Genomic DNA, 14256 nt, shown 5'->3' with positions numbered 1-14256 from the left:
TCTTAGAATGTACCTCCTGTGGATAAGAGGGACTACTGTGTACTATTTTATGTAATATGGTAACGGTGGAGAAAGTGCTTCTCTTACATAGTTGTATATGGACCCTTTGGTTTCTCTGTTATTTTACTTACTGCTGCCCAAGGGAAGAGTAGTGGCCTTTCTGATGGTGAGAGCCTCTCGCTCTTGGACTCGGGTACATAATGAGCACACCACTGTGGAAAGGAATGACGTCACAGTCATTAGCACTCATTCATCCTCGGAATAGTGGACCGGGCAAGGCCTGTGTGTCTCTTTCCTTCCCTATGATTCGGCCGAGACCAAGTGTGCGAGGGTTCTTCTGTCTTTGCACCACAAGCTTTGGGGGAAATTATCCTGGGTTCTGATTCCTAGCCCACTGTTTCTCTCTCTCTCCATCTCTCTCTTTCTGCACACACACCGCTCCAAGCGAGTCCCGAGACAGACGCTGGTGTGGCCCCTGATGATTCACCCACACACCGTCGGAAGCCCGACTCCTTTTTCGTTTGAGGGGTATGTGGCATTTGTCCAGATTTAAAAAGAAGAGCTTTATTTTACTTCTGGCTATGATCTTCTCTTTATTCACTATCGGACAGACTCCTGAGGCCATGAAGGATGAATGGTTTCAGACCCAGTGCACACGGCAGGGTATCTTCCTAGCTGGAGTTAATTTTGTGAGGGATGGCATGAATTTTCAGATTTCGTTGTGACTGCCTTTCTTTTCCCGTGTGCTTGCTGGGTGTGTTTGGAACAGTCAGGGACCCCACAGAGTGGATGAGCAAGACGGTAGCTGGTCAGGTCAGAAGGCTGGGCACGTACGTGGGAACTGAGGACCTGAGTAATATAGTGACGGCAGTGAGAACCAGGTTTCTCCGTATTTGCTAAAGGAGTTAGAGACATGGAAATGAGGCAGGCTACTTGGATTTGAATTAGAGGTCTCAGTGCAAACTCATGGTTTTAATATGTATCGATGAAAATACAGGTGTAAGCGTGTGTGTGTGTGTGTGTGTGCGCGCGTATTTCCCACCTCTGTCTTTTGGCAGATGTAAAGCAGCACCCCGGTAGCCAAGAACCCCTCTGGCACCCAATGCTGAGTTTCTGGATACCAACTTAATACTGTTTTTCCCTAGAGGAGCAAATATTCTTGGAGAAACGAAGCCTCATTTTTCAGGGCTCTGGTAGGAAAAAAACATTACACACACACACACACACACACAACGAGCTGCTCTGTCTAAAATAGAAATCTATGAGTCCATCCCAATATAAGTAGCTACATGCACAAACGAAATGAATGAAGAAGAACAATTTCCCTCACAGCACGCAAACTAATACATCTGGCTGGAAGGTGGAATGAGAAGATCATCACTTGGCAACTGTTCCAAAGATAAGCAATTCAAACTGGAACATCCATGGATGCCAGGACTGCTGGGCCGAATTCTGATGAGAAACGGCGCATTCACGGTCTCGTTGCATCTCCCCGCCTAATTGGTACTCACTGAGAGCAGGAGAGTAGGAACTCCAGAGGGGGGAAGCCCGGCAGATTCCACTTTGGCCCAGCGTCAGTGGTGGGGCCTCCGGTAACGGACATGGTGTGAACGGGTGTACTGATGGACCCGCTGTCAAAGCAAGCAGACATCCGAGAGCTTGATTCCTCGTGGGGCTGCACCTGCGTTGCTGGAAAGCACCCCCGTCCCGGCCCATCTAACACCAACGTGATGCGCCGAGAGCAGGGTTTGGAGGAACTGCCCCGAAGGAGCCTGTGCAGCCCGAGCACAACAGCCCCCTTGCACCCCCAAGACCGAGTGTGGAGCGGATGAGACAACCAGGCAGGAATACGGTGTCGGCTTTTAACATTCTTGCCAAAAATGCATAGGCCGAGTCGAATAGCAAAGACCATCAGACAGACTCAAGTTGAAAAACATTCCACTCAAAAAACGTGCTTGTGTTTTTGGAAAGTATCGAGTTGTTAAAGGCGTGAAAAGACTAAGAAACTCTTCTGGATGGAAGAAAACGAAGGGAGCCAAAGATTGAATGTGCCGCATGATCACGGACAGAATCTTTCTGCTACGAAAGCCAGTATTGGGGGAAATCAAATGAGATCTGTGGATTGCATGTTTGGAACTACCGTGTCTGTGTTAGTTTTTCCTTGATTTGAGATGTTCTGTTGTAAGGAACACACACTGAAGTTTTACAAGAAATGGGCCATCACATTTGTAACTTACAAATTGTTTAGAATAAAATAATGTCGTATATACACACATGTATAAATTAGTAATAGAGATAAATATAATTATTATGTAGTATAGAAAGATACAGTGGATATGTGGTGTGTTCATGCTATGTTTGCACCTTTTTAATGTTTGTTTATTTATTTTGAAAGAGAGAGAGAAACAGGGAAACAGAGAGTGAGTGGGTGAGGGGCAGAAGAGAGAGAGAGACAATCCCAGGCAGTCTCCACATTGTCAGCACAGAGCTCGACATGGGGCTCGATCCCATGAACCATCAGATCATGACCTGAGCTGAAATCAAGAGTTGGACCCTTGACCAACTGAGCCAGGCATCCTGAATCTTTTTTGAGGTACAAATGATTTGATTTTTTTTTAATGATTTGAAATTTTTTAACAGGAGCTTTTTAAAAATTTTATATGGAAAAAGGATTATAAATCAGTCTTAACATTTCAATACTTTTAAAAGCATAATCAATATTTAAACTCTTTATTTCTATGGTACTTTAAAAAATATCTATAAGAGAATATTGAACCCGTTTTAAAAGTTTGTTATTGAGTAAAAACAAACAAGAACAAGTAGTTGTTAAAGGTACACATTTTGGGAACAACAATTGACTTCTTGAATGAATTGAACTTTTTAAAAAAATTTGTTTGAATAGCCATATATATACATATGTATATGTATACATATGTATATATATGGCTTGTGTTCTAAGCCATCTACAATCATTTTTGGAAGTAGGCAGGCTATAAATTATAAATGAATAGAATAGATCAAAATTCATACCAATTTGTCTGTGCTGAGAGTAGAATCTGTAGGGCTCTAATACCATTTCTCAGTTTTCTGTGTTAGGTGTTGCTCTATCTAGGTCACAGTAAAACAATATGATCAAAAATATACTGCCTGTGGCAACACTTTTAAAAACATCTCCCAGCTGGGTTTTGTGTGCTGGGAATAACTTCCTGTTAGGGCAGTCTAGAGAGGCCCCCGTGGGCGCCCCTTCACGGCAGGTGTGGCTTGCCCTCCCTCCAGCTGGGGCCAGGTTCTCCCTGCACGGCACCCTCCCAGGCCTCCCTCGCTAATTGGTACCCGTGTGTCTGGTGTGCCCCCCGAGGCGTCAAGATCCGGCATCTTTTGTAGAGGAGCGAGTGGTTATATTTCATCCTAGAGCTGCAAACAAAGTCATTCAGGCCTTGCTACCATCAGTAATAACACGTAGAGGGAACCTCACTCACACAGCATTGTCACATACGTGGCAATTTATTACTCACATGTAAGGGACTTAACATCGTGTTCATTTTCGGGGCACCCAAGTGGCTTAGTCCGTTAAGCATCCAACTTCGGCTCAGGTCATGATCCCGTGGTTCGTGAGCTCGAGCCCCACGTTAGGCTCTGTGCTGACAGCACGGAGCCTGCTTGGGATTCTTACTCTCTTCTTCTCTCTGCCCCTCCCCACTTGTGTTCTCTCTCTCAAAAACTAAACAAATAAACTTAAAAATACATATATCATCTTCATTTTACGGAACTGGAACATATTAAGATGTTTGCAGTGATGAGCTAATTTGTGTCAGGACTCAGGCGTGGAAGCAGGTTTTCTGACCACACCGTAACTCAGTCAACCAAAGACAAGCAAACCAAAAAGTTGAACAATGTGCAGTAAATACCTGTATGTACAGATTCCTCTACTGGGCCATGAAGGCTGTGAAGTAAATTTTGGAAAGTAGAAGTTAGGGTCTCGTCTCCCGAAGAGAGCAAATTTGAAAGAACTGAACCAAGCAGGAAGCCCTGCAGAGGAGTGTTGTCCTACACGTGAAGGCAGAGAAAAGCTGTGTTGCTACAGACGAGGGCGGCCTGGGTGGTATCTAGAGGAGAGGGTAACTGGGTCGTTGTCTGGTCTTTGGTAGAAGACGCATGGGCGGGAAGCAAGGAAGGGCAGCACTGTTTAAAGGAGTTTGAGTCGGGGCGTCTGGTGGCTCAGTCGGTTGAGCGTCCAGCTCTTGATCTCGGCTCAGGTCGTGATCCCAGGGTCGTGGGATTCAGCACCTTGTTGGGTTCCACGCCGAGCATGGAGCCTGCCTGGGATTCTCTCTGTCTGTCCTTCTGCCATTCTCCCCGCTCATGCTTTCTCTCCCTCTAAAATAAATAAATATAAATAAAAATTAAAAATGCAGCAGAAAAAGTCATTGGTTACCCCAAATTGCAGGTAAAACCAGGCAGACAGTAATGCAGATCCTGTCATGGCACCTGATTTGGTTAGACTAGTTAGATCAATGGTAACATGTCCTTCTTTCTGCAAAGATTATCTAAAAATACAAAACTGGTACTTGTTAGGGCAGCACACTTACTAAAATGCTTGTCGTGAAGGGCACCGGCTGGTGTGGGAAGTGTTGAATCACTATACTGTACCTATACAGATAACACTGTATGTTGACTCTCCTGGACCTAAAATATTTTAAAGTTGGAAAACCACTAGAAAAAGTACATGAGAACACAAAAATAATACCAGAGAGAGAAGACAGCAAACATCATACACAATGAACACAAATGGGTAAAAATCGGTGTTTTTGGTGGAGGTCTCTTTCTTGTCTCGATGTGGACAGGTCTTGAGTCAGGCCAACAAGCGGGTGCCGTGGACGCCTTCCTCCCTCTTCCTCCTAAGTTTTTCTCTGAGGCCTCTTCTCTCTGACCCAAGTCAGGATTATCTACAATAACCAAGATATGGAAGCAGCCCGAGTGTCCACCCATAGATGAATGGATAACATAGACGTACACACACACACACACACACACACACACACACACACACACACACTGGAATACTACTCAGCCATAAAAAGGAGAGGAATCTTATCATTTGCAGTAACATGGTTGGATCTAGAGGGTATGATGCTAAGTGAAATAAGTCAGTCAGAGAAAGACAAATACCAAATGATTCCACTCACATGTGAAATTTAAGAAACAAAAGAGATGAACAAATAAAAAAAGAAACAAACAAAAACCACTCTTAGATGCAGGGTGATGGTCACCAGAGGGGAGGAGGATATGGAGACAGGTGACATAGATGACGGGGATCAAGAGTCCACTTATCTCGAGCACTGAGTGATGTATAGAATTGTTGAACCCCTACATTGTACACTTGAAGCTAATGTGAAAATGTATGTTAGTTACAATTGATTTTTTTAAAGAGGGTAAAATGGGTCAAAAGAAAAGAGAAAGAGCATCATAGGCCTATAATTATGGGAACACCTCCAACAGAAAACATGAGTTGTGAAAGAGAAGAAGCTAGAAATGTAGACATTGGTTAGATCATGCAGGGTCTTAGGTCAAATCAAGGAAGCTGAAATTCCATCCTAAGATCATCAAAAATCCATGAGAATTTCCGTATGAAATAATCATATGTCCATTAAAAAAAGAAAGCTTTCCGACTCCTGGGTGGAGAATGAATTGGTTGAGGGCAACAGGAGATTCAGAAAACAGGTCGGGAGAGCGTTGCATTCATCGTACTCACTGGTGGCTGGCCCTGGGGTGATGGCGGTGAAGGGGGAGGGTCTGAGGAGGCTGGCCAGAGGGGGCCTGTTGGCAGATGGCAGGGTGGGGTCGCAGAGAGAAGGAAGCCTGTGACGGGCCATGAGCGGATGCTAACTGCTTGTTGACTGACATGGGGACACAGGGGGTTGGCCAGGTTTTACAGGCATAGATTATGAGTTAGGTTTGCACACTCCACCCGCAAAGGGCCTTTGGATACCTGGAGAGGTGAGGGCAGCGGGAGTCTGTACCTGGCTTGTGGACAGAAAGCTGGTGGAGGAAACGGGATCATGGAAACAGAGAGAAGGATGCTGGAGAATCTTACCTCTGCAGTAACGTTCATCTGTCTTGGATAATTATGGACTCATTTCCTTATTCCGTTATTTAAAACAGCGTTTCCTTCTTTCCACAGCAGGGTTCTGTCCAGTGCGGCTGGTTGTAGTAATTTTCTTGTGCCGTGATGAGGTTCACCCTCATCTTGAAGCACGTGCATGTCAAGACAAGGGGATTTAAACTCGCTTATCATTTCCCATATTTAGTCCATCCTCCCAGAATACTTTACACTTCTGATTGAGGAGCATTTTCCTTGTCCTCAGCCCCCTCCAGTATCCGCTCCTCTATCACCCTTGTCCCTGCCATCGATACCTCTCCTGCTGACTTTTTGTTTGTCATAACACAAGTCAATACATTTTAAGGAAAGCAAGCATCATGTCCTACACCTGTATTTTCCTCTTCACTCATGCTCAGTTGGAATTGTTTGCAGATCTCAGTGGGAACATTCTTCAGTTTGGATCACCTATGGATGGAAAAGAGAATGTGTAGTCAAAAGGAGCATTTTATCAGTATTTCAGATCGGTCCACCCAGGCTAACTGCTCCCCCAACCTCCATAAGACTTGCTCTTTTGAGGTTTTTAAAATATTTTTTAAGTTTATTTATTTATTTTGAGAGAGAGAGAGAGAGAGAAAGACAGAGAAAGAAAGAAGTGGGGAGGGACAGAGAGAGAGGGAGAGAGAGAGAATCCCAAGCAGGTTCTGCACTCTCAGCGCAGAGCCCGATGCGGGGCTCGAACTCACAAACCATGAGCTCATGACCTGAGCAGAAACCAAGAGTCAGATGCTTAACCGACTGAGCCACCCAGATGCCCCTCATTTGAGTTTTTCCCTCTTTGTTCAAGTCAAAACAAAACAAACAGACAAATAAAATGATTGTGTTGTTAAAAGAATGGCACTTGAAAAGCCAGTGCACCAGTGCCTGGTAGAACGTAAGAATTTGTGTGTTCATACCCTGATACGTTAGAGAGACGTCACATCAGCTTGAGGGGGGCAGAGAGATGTGCAACTTTTTGCTGTACTCGCACAAGAGAAAGGCGCCAAAGGACAGAAGCATCAAAGCCCGTACTCAGATTCGGTAGGTTGCGCTCAGACAGACCGCAGGGCTTTGTAAACCTGAACAGATAAACCCGTATATTTTCTCTAGAGGAAAGTGAATGCATTTGTGATGTTAAAGTCCCCCACCTGTTTCTTTCAGGAACCACGGTCCCAGCTCTTCTGAACAGCACGTCCAATCAGCTCTGTCTCCACTTCCAGTCTGACATTAGCGTGGCAGCCGCGGGCTTTCACCTGGAGTACAAAAGTAAGGTCCCCTCTTTCTGCATCCGGCTTCCGCTGTTATATCGAGTCATGTTCTGAAAGCAAAAACAAATCCGTGCCCTCATCACATAGTAAAATATCCTCGTCCCAAAACGACTCTCCAAGTTGCATGAAATTGGGTCATACAAAATCTGTCCCCATGAAATACATAGTATAAAGAGCAAACTAATGAGGAAATGTCAGTTAGTATCTGGAATCGTTGGATAAATGAAGTTCGTGTCTGGAAAAATTGTTCAGAAGCACAAAAAGTAACCGTGTGTGCTATTCCTGGTTTTCTTGTGAGTGGTGTTTATATTAGCGTCCAGAAACCCAGAGAGTCATCATTTGCAAGCCGATTATGGTCACAAGGCCTCCAAGGTGGGTGGCGCAGGGCTATCACAGAGCCTCGCTGCACGCTGCCCGCTTCATGTATTACTCATTTTAATTGGAAGAAGGTGTCGCGAAGGAGACGCTAACCTTTTAAAAATGAATGTGAAAAGTGAGTTAATAGTCTGATAAATGGGTTGACAAAGGTCAGATTCACAAATCTTCTTTGGCGTTTGATGACGCAGGTAAACCTTGTAAAAACGAAGTAAGAGTTTCCAATGAGAGTCAGGTTTATTTTAGGACGTGTTTTCAAGCGCTAAAAATGCTTGATGTCGATATCCATCTCCTTTAATAAGTGGTTGCAAATAAGCAAATACACGGATGGCTTTAATAAGTGATCTTTTGAATGGAGATAAACAGTTCGCCGAGACGAAAATGCATGCGTGTTTTTGAAAGGCCAGATTTCCAGCTGATGATAAATATTCCGGACCAGACACAAACCACAGGGCTGTTTCCCGTTTCGGTTAAATTTCCCTACTTATTACAGGCATTTGTATGCAAGTTTATCCCAATTTATTTGAATAGGACTACTTTGGTGACAGTGTAAAAGGATGCTGTGGGTGTTATTTACGTAGGAAATGTCTGGAAAAAATCTGCCACTCTGATGCATTTCGTGAACATCTGTAGATAGGAAACTCTCAACCTCATTTATGATAGCGCTAATAAATTCGCTAATACTTTCAGCAGTGTTAGAACTGATGAATGTTCTTATCTCTTTCTTCCAAACTTATCTTGTGGCTTCGGGCTTTTCACTTACTTCTCATAAAGAGAGGTGCTAGTAAAATGATTCGTTCAACGATATAATTGTCTGCCTTTCACGCTATTTCCCGCCCATGCACTTCGTTAGAAGAGGAACACCAAGATCTTTCTCACCGAAATGCATCGTATTTACAAATCCACAGCCTTGCGTAATTACTTAATGTGCTTATATTTTAGTTGGCCAAACATAATGCTGCAGTCCTGTTGGTTAAGATTCGCTCGGAGTGGCTGTTTTTCGATGCCAGCACCATTCTGATACCACCTGTGTCGTTCATGTGTTCCCTTAGCCTCTGTGTATCTACAGGCGCTCGTTTCTCTGTTCTCATCCTACGTGCAGAGTTTAAAATGTGGGTTATGTAACGTGTTCATAGAATTAACCTTAAGAAGGCCAACAGCAAACAGTATAGGGACCGTGGAAATAAACTGCCCGGAGATTGTCTGATACTTTTAATCTCTTGACTTATTTTTGCATCTACCTGAAAATAGGTACCGCCTGTCCACAAGCCTCTAAATCCAGATTTGTTCCTAAAATTGATATCCGTGAGATCATAGTAAAAACAACAAAAGCCCCCGCCCTATGCCAGGTCTAAACATGTCGCAGCTCCTTCCTGCTTTGTCCTCAGAAAGCCCTCTTTTTGAGGTACGCCCGGTTTTTACAGGAGAAAGGACACAAGACAGTGTCTTCAGCCCGCACAGGCTCTAGTCACCCTGCTTGTGACCCACGGAATGCCCAGAGACCCTTCGTCACGAAGGCGCTTTACCAAAGGCAGGAGCAGCGCCTGCACTGTTGCGTTTGACGAACAGTGACACCGAGGGTCACTAGTAGTTGGGGGACACGCGGAAGGGAAGGAAGCCTGCAGGTCGGTGTTGGAGATGCGGCTTGTCTGGCACGAAACCAGAGCTGTGATCGCTGATCCGCACCTGCTTCTCCGTGAAGACTTTCAGTTTCTCATCCAGAAGTGAGCGCCTGGCCCCGGTAGTGATAATGGGCCATCTTTCCGGATGAGCACTGATAGGAATTTCCCCAACAGAAAACAAACATTTTTATCTGAGGGGATGAAGCATAAAATTTTAATGACTGAGAAAGCAATTCCAGGAAGGTCTGATCAGATACGGGTGATCTGGGTTCTCTTGTGGGGTCCGAGCGGAAGCTCAAAAGATCGGCACAATTGAGGGCGCCACGTTCTGGAAGCCAGACGTCCTTCTTTTAATTTTTTCAGCAATTATTTATTTATTTTGACAGAGGCAGAGATGGCGTGAATGGGGGAGGGGCAGAGAGAGAAGGACAGCCTACCCCAGGCAGGTTCCACACTGTCCCCACAGAGCCTGATGCGGGGCTTGAACCATGAACCGTGAGGTCAGGACCTGAACCGAAATCAAGAGTCAGACACTCAACTGACTGAGCCACCCAGGCGCCCCCGTCCTTCTTTTATTTTATCTATCTGGGTAGGAAGTTTGACACGGCTACACAGACGGACACGGTTGTCACCCTTGCTCTGGGCTCTTTTCTTCAGAAAAACTACCAGAACAGAACAAAACAAATAAGCAAATACCATGGAACCTTAAAGATGTACGTAGGCAATGATGATGCTGGGTTACCCTGGAAATTATGAAATCTGAGCCGAGGGTACGTAGCATGAACCTGCCGCTGGGGAACAGTCTGGTGGTAGCCATTCTAGAACTCGGCAGGAAAGAGCAGAGAAGGTTGGATATATATGAACATAAGCGTGTCCATTGACATACATGATATGTGCCATATACAGCAATAGACCAGGGTTGGTTGACTTCACTGGAATTGGTGGGAGGAGAGCTAATAAGGTTGAAGCCATGCACCCTGCCGGAGTGTTTGTCTTTGTCTTATTTGAAATAAGGAAGGGCACACCCCCCTGTGTCTGGGTCCCTGAGCTATTTGAGCCCCTTCCGGACCTTTGGCAGTTTGCCAAGAGGATGGCCTGAGTGTTTCATTCTTTCCCATGCGTGTTTGTCCTGTATTTGTCACAGAGGCAGCTTCGTGTCCTGGATCTCCTGGAACAGGCTGTTCTTTGGACTTGCTGTCACCTGGGTACCTGCTACCTCGTCCCTTGGACGAGTTCAAGAAAAGTTAGGACCTCGCAGTTTAGATTTTTCTCGTTGTTAAAGTGAAAATAGTGTCTTATTTTTCAGATTTCTATATCCTGTGTGGGAGTGGAAATCCTTTTGTGGGTTTCCTCTTGTCCAAAGATAAATATATAAATACCAAAGTTATTCTTTTAGGTTAACCAGGGACAAGCTTTTCTTGAATGCTCTTTTTTACAATTTTTTTTTAAAGTGAGCTCCACACCCAACATGGTGCTTGAACTCACGACCCTGAGATCAAGAATTCCATGCTGTACTGGCTGAGCCAGCCAGGCACCCCTTGAAATGCTCATTTTGGAAAAAAGATGGTCTATCTATGTCTATCATCCATGTAACACGTACATAATTGTAACACAGTAATATAGGATTTTCATCATAACTGAAAATTTTACAAATACTTACAGATAAGTTATAGAATTAAATTTGATAATATGTTTATATTACAGATACATCATTAGCAGAATAAGTCCATCTAATCTAGAGCTATTCCCCATTTAGAAATTTTTGAATAGAAACTATTCTGATTTTTACATATACCCGTGCTTATTTAATAACCATACTTTCCACGATTAAAACCTTCTGTTTTAAATTACACCATTATTCGGGTGTACCTGATACATAGTTCTGCCTCGCTAAGTTGGAAGATATTTAACCTCAATTCTGCAGCAAACCTTACAACACCCCATTGAATACATCTGTCCTGAGTTAGCGTGACGAAGCCATGAGTGAATTTTACCTCCAGCACAAGGCTGCTGCAATTATGCAAGCCCCTTTGGTGCTGATGCGTGGCACTTGGTGAAAACAGCACCAAAATCATTGCGTACGCAGGAACTTTTTTATTTCAGCGTTTGTATCATGAGTTTTTGTTTGATTGTTTGTTTTGTTTTGTTTCTTGTCAACGTTCACTACTGGGAAACCCAGTGGAGCTAGTATAATATTTCTGGAGTCTCTAAGATACAACATTTGGCCCCTGGAACGCGAGTAAGACAGAGAAGCCATGGTGCACTATAGACTTCACACATCTTATAATACATCACGGGAGCCATTCTTTAGTTTTTTCTTTCTTTTTTTTTTTTTTTTAAACATTTATTTATTTATTTTGAGAGAGACAGACAGACAGAGAGGGCCAACAAGCAAAGAAGGGGCAGAGAGAGAGAGAAAAGAGAGAGATTCCCAGGCTCAACAAAGAGCCCAACATGGGCCTGGAATTCACGAACAGTGAAATCATGAGCGAGCTGAAATCAAGAGTGGGACGCTTAACCGGCTGATCCACCCAGGCACCCTGCGGTGCCCCCGTTCTTGAAATAGTAGCCCAGCTATGAACACGGCCCGATGTGAAGGCCATTGTCCCATGTCTAGGGATCTGGCCACAGAGAAGACTATACTGGTGGATCAGAACCAGGAACATACAAGCTATGACAATGACAGCATCACATGAAAGGATAGGGGAGAATAAGACAAAAATATTGCAGTAATTAGTACATTTAGAATATATTTATTCTGAAACCGGTTGGAGTTTGAATCAGTGCTGTGTAGTTATCATGAGGAAGAAAAGGAAAATTGGTAGAGAAGAAAATACAGTGAGTCTCACTGTTTGAATTGCATGTTACTCCTTTACAAGGGAGGGTTAGCTGGAGGTTTGTTATTTGTCACATTTTAGCAGTGTGTTTATTGTCATTAGTTGAAGTGATTATCTACCGTTATAAAATATTTGTAACATATCTTACTATTGATTTGATTTTGACATCAGTGTTTTTTAAACATTCATTTGTCTAGAGCGCTCTGTGATACAGTGTTGTTATTTCGAGTGCAACCAGTTCAGAACCGATAGCTCACTAAGTCCTTCTCACGTGTATTTATATAATCGGTAGTTAAGCATATAGTGAAAACAAGATTACAGATCATCAATGTATAAGACCTCATCAAAAGGTATGTAGTCAAAAAGATAAGATTGTCTAATTTCCTTTTAAAATGACCTGTTTTCCAAATATTTGATTCAGCGAAACAAAGGAGGAAGGTATAAATGTACTGGACACATAGAATAAAAGAAATGACATCATTCAGCATTAAATGTAGCTTTGAATTTGTGGGAATACAAGCAAAAAGGAAATAGATGTTATTTACATCATTTTCTTTTCAAAAAGGAAAATGTAGTAGTTAATTAAAAGAGATGATTTCCTTTGTTCTGTATTCTAAAAGGTACTTACAATTTGCAAAGGAAGTTAGTTGTCTTCAAAACGCAGAAATGAACTTTGCATGACGGTCGTGTATCATTTTTTTTACATAATGTGGAGAATATAATACAGTTAGCCGCATTAATTTCCTTCCTGCTTGTGTTCACTGATTCAGTAGGTACCATATTTTATTTCCTTTGTGTACTCATTTCAAAACAGGAATTCAGAACAAACTATCTAGATAAAGATTGAATTCTGGAAAATGCACTGAGCTTTTTGAAATCAAAAGTACTAAATCTTTTTAGTAGGATGTTATCACAATCGAATATTGACAACTTTGATTCGGTTACAATGATTACAATGATCTTTATAAATACCTGCAAATTATTAATGAATGTTTCAATGGCACTTTAGTATTACATTAATACTAATAAGGTTTCTCAGCTTGAATGCTGGGCATGAATAAAATCACAGGGGATGAGAAATTAAACAAGAATGAGCTTCAATCTAACTGTCACTGTGTTTACAGAGATTTCCCTCTGTGTACTCAGAGATTAAAGCTCACTGCTTCCCACCTAGTGAACATCTCGTAAACCAGTACTCATTCAAAGGTATAGTGAAGTTATCTTCTTAATCACTTCATGTTAAGCCCCTTTTTGTGTTTATTTATATACTAAAAATCCATAAGATTTTTTTCTAAATGTTCTTTCCAAGAATCGCCTCTATTAACTTCCAGTTTGGCAAACAAAGAATGTCTCCCTTAATCCTTTAAAAATCGGTTCAAGTCACATCAACTGATAATTATTCATGTCTTCCTAGTTTTCTATCAAGTTCTAACTCTACCGAGGACCACAGAAGTTTTTAAAGTTGATCCTTGAACAGTGTGAGGGTTAAGGGGTGCCAAACCCCCAGTCATCAAAACTCTGCGTGTAACTTGTGACCCACCAAAACTGAACGACTAATAGCCTACTGTTGACCAGAAGCCTTACCGACGACGTAAACAAGTCAGTTAACTCATGGTTTGCATGTTATATGTCTTATATACCATCCTGTTACAATAAAGTAAGCTAGGCAACAGAAAACATTATTTAAAAACTCACCTAGAGGCAAATATAGCACTGAACGAAAGTTTCTCTATAGTCTTTGGAATTTTAGGCATTAAGTTTGTGAATGGGCAAGAGTGCGATGTATAGAACCGAGGACTTATCTTAAAATTGCACCTGTGGAGTCCTACTGCTCCCACACTTATTTAAGAGGTGGGTCCTGGCCTAACGTGTATTTGTCAGCTGGCCTTCTGGATGCTGCTCGGGGGAATCGTCAAGCATTAAATCAATCATGCTGCTACTCAGGCCGCTCGTGACTCAGAATTGAAAACGAGTCTGGTTTCAAATGAACTGTTGTCGTTTGATGCATCTGCCCCTGT

General features: G+C 42.9%; 1 protein-coding gene across 5 annotated transcripts in view; it reads left to right on the top strand.

The window, feature by feature from the left end:
- The window catches only part of CSMD1 (CUB and Sushi multiple domains 1), a 2004702-nt gene that overhangs the window by 1779173 nt on the left and 211273 nt on the right, over positions 1 to 14256 (top strand). For all 5 annotated transcript variants that reach the window (XM_053900776.1, XM_053900775.1, XM_053900774.1 and 2 more), the window contains one exon: positions 7298 to 7402. In XM_053900776.1, the coding sequence (XP_053756751.1) occupies positions 7298 to 7402 (105 nt within the window). The remainder of the gene's footprint in view (positions 1 to 7297; positions 7403 to 14256) is intronic.

The sequence above is a fragment of the Panthera pardus genome, unplaced genomic scaffold (assembly GCF_024362965.1).
Source record: "Panthera pardus isolate Hobbes unplaced genomic scaffold, ASM2436296v1 HiC_scaffold_13, whole genome shotgun sequence".
Lineage (NCBI taxonomy): Eukaryota > Metazoa > Chordata > Mammalia > Carnivora > Felidae > Panthera > Panthera pardus.
The sequence above is the reverse complement of the archived record's forward strand: the minus strand, read 5'-3'. Positions and strand labels throughout refer to the sequence as shown.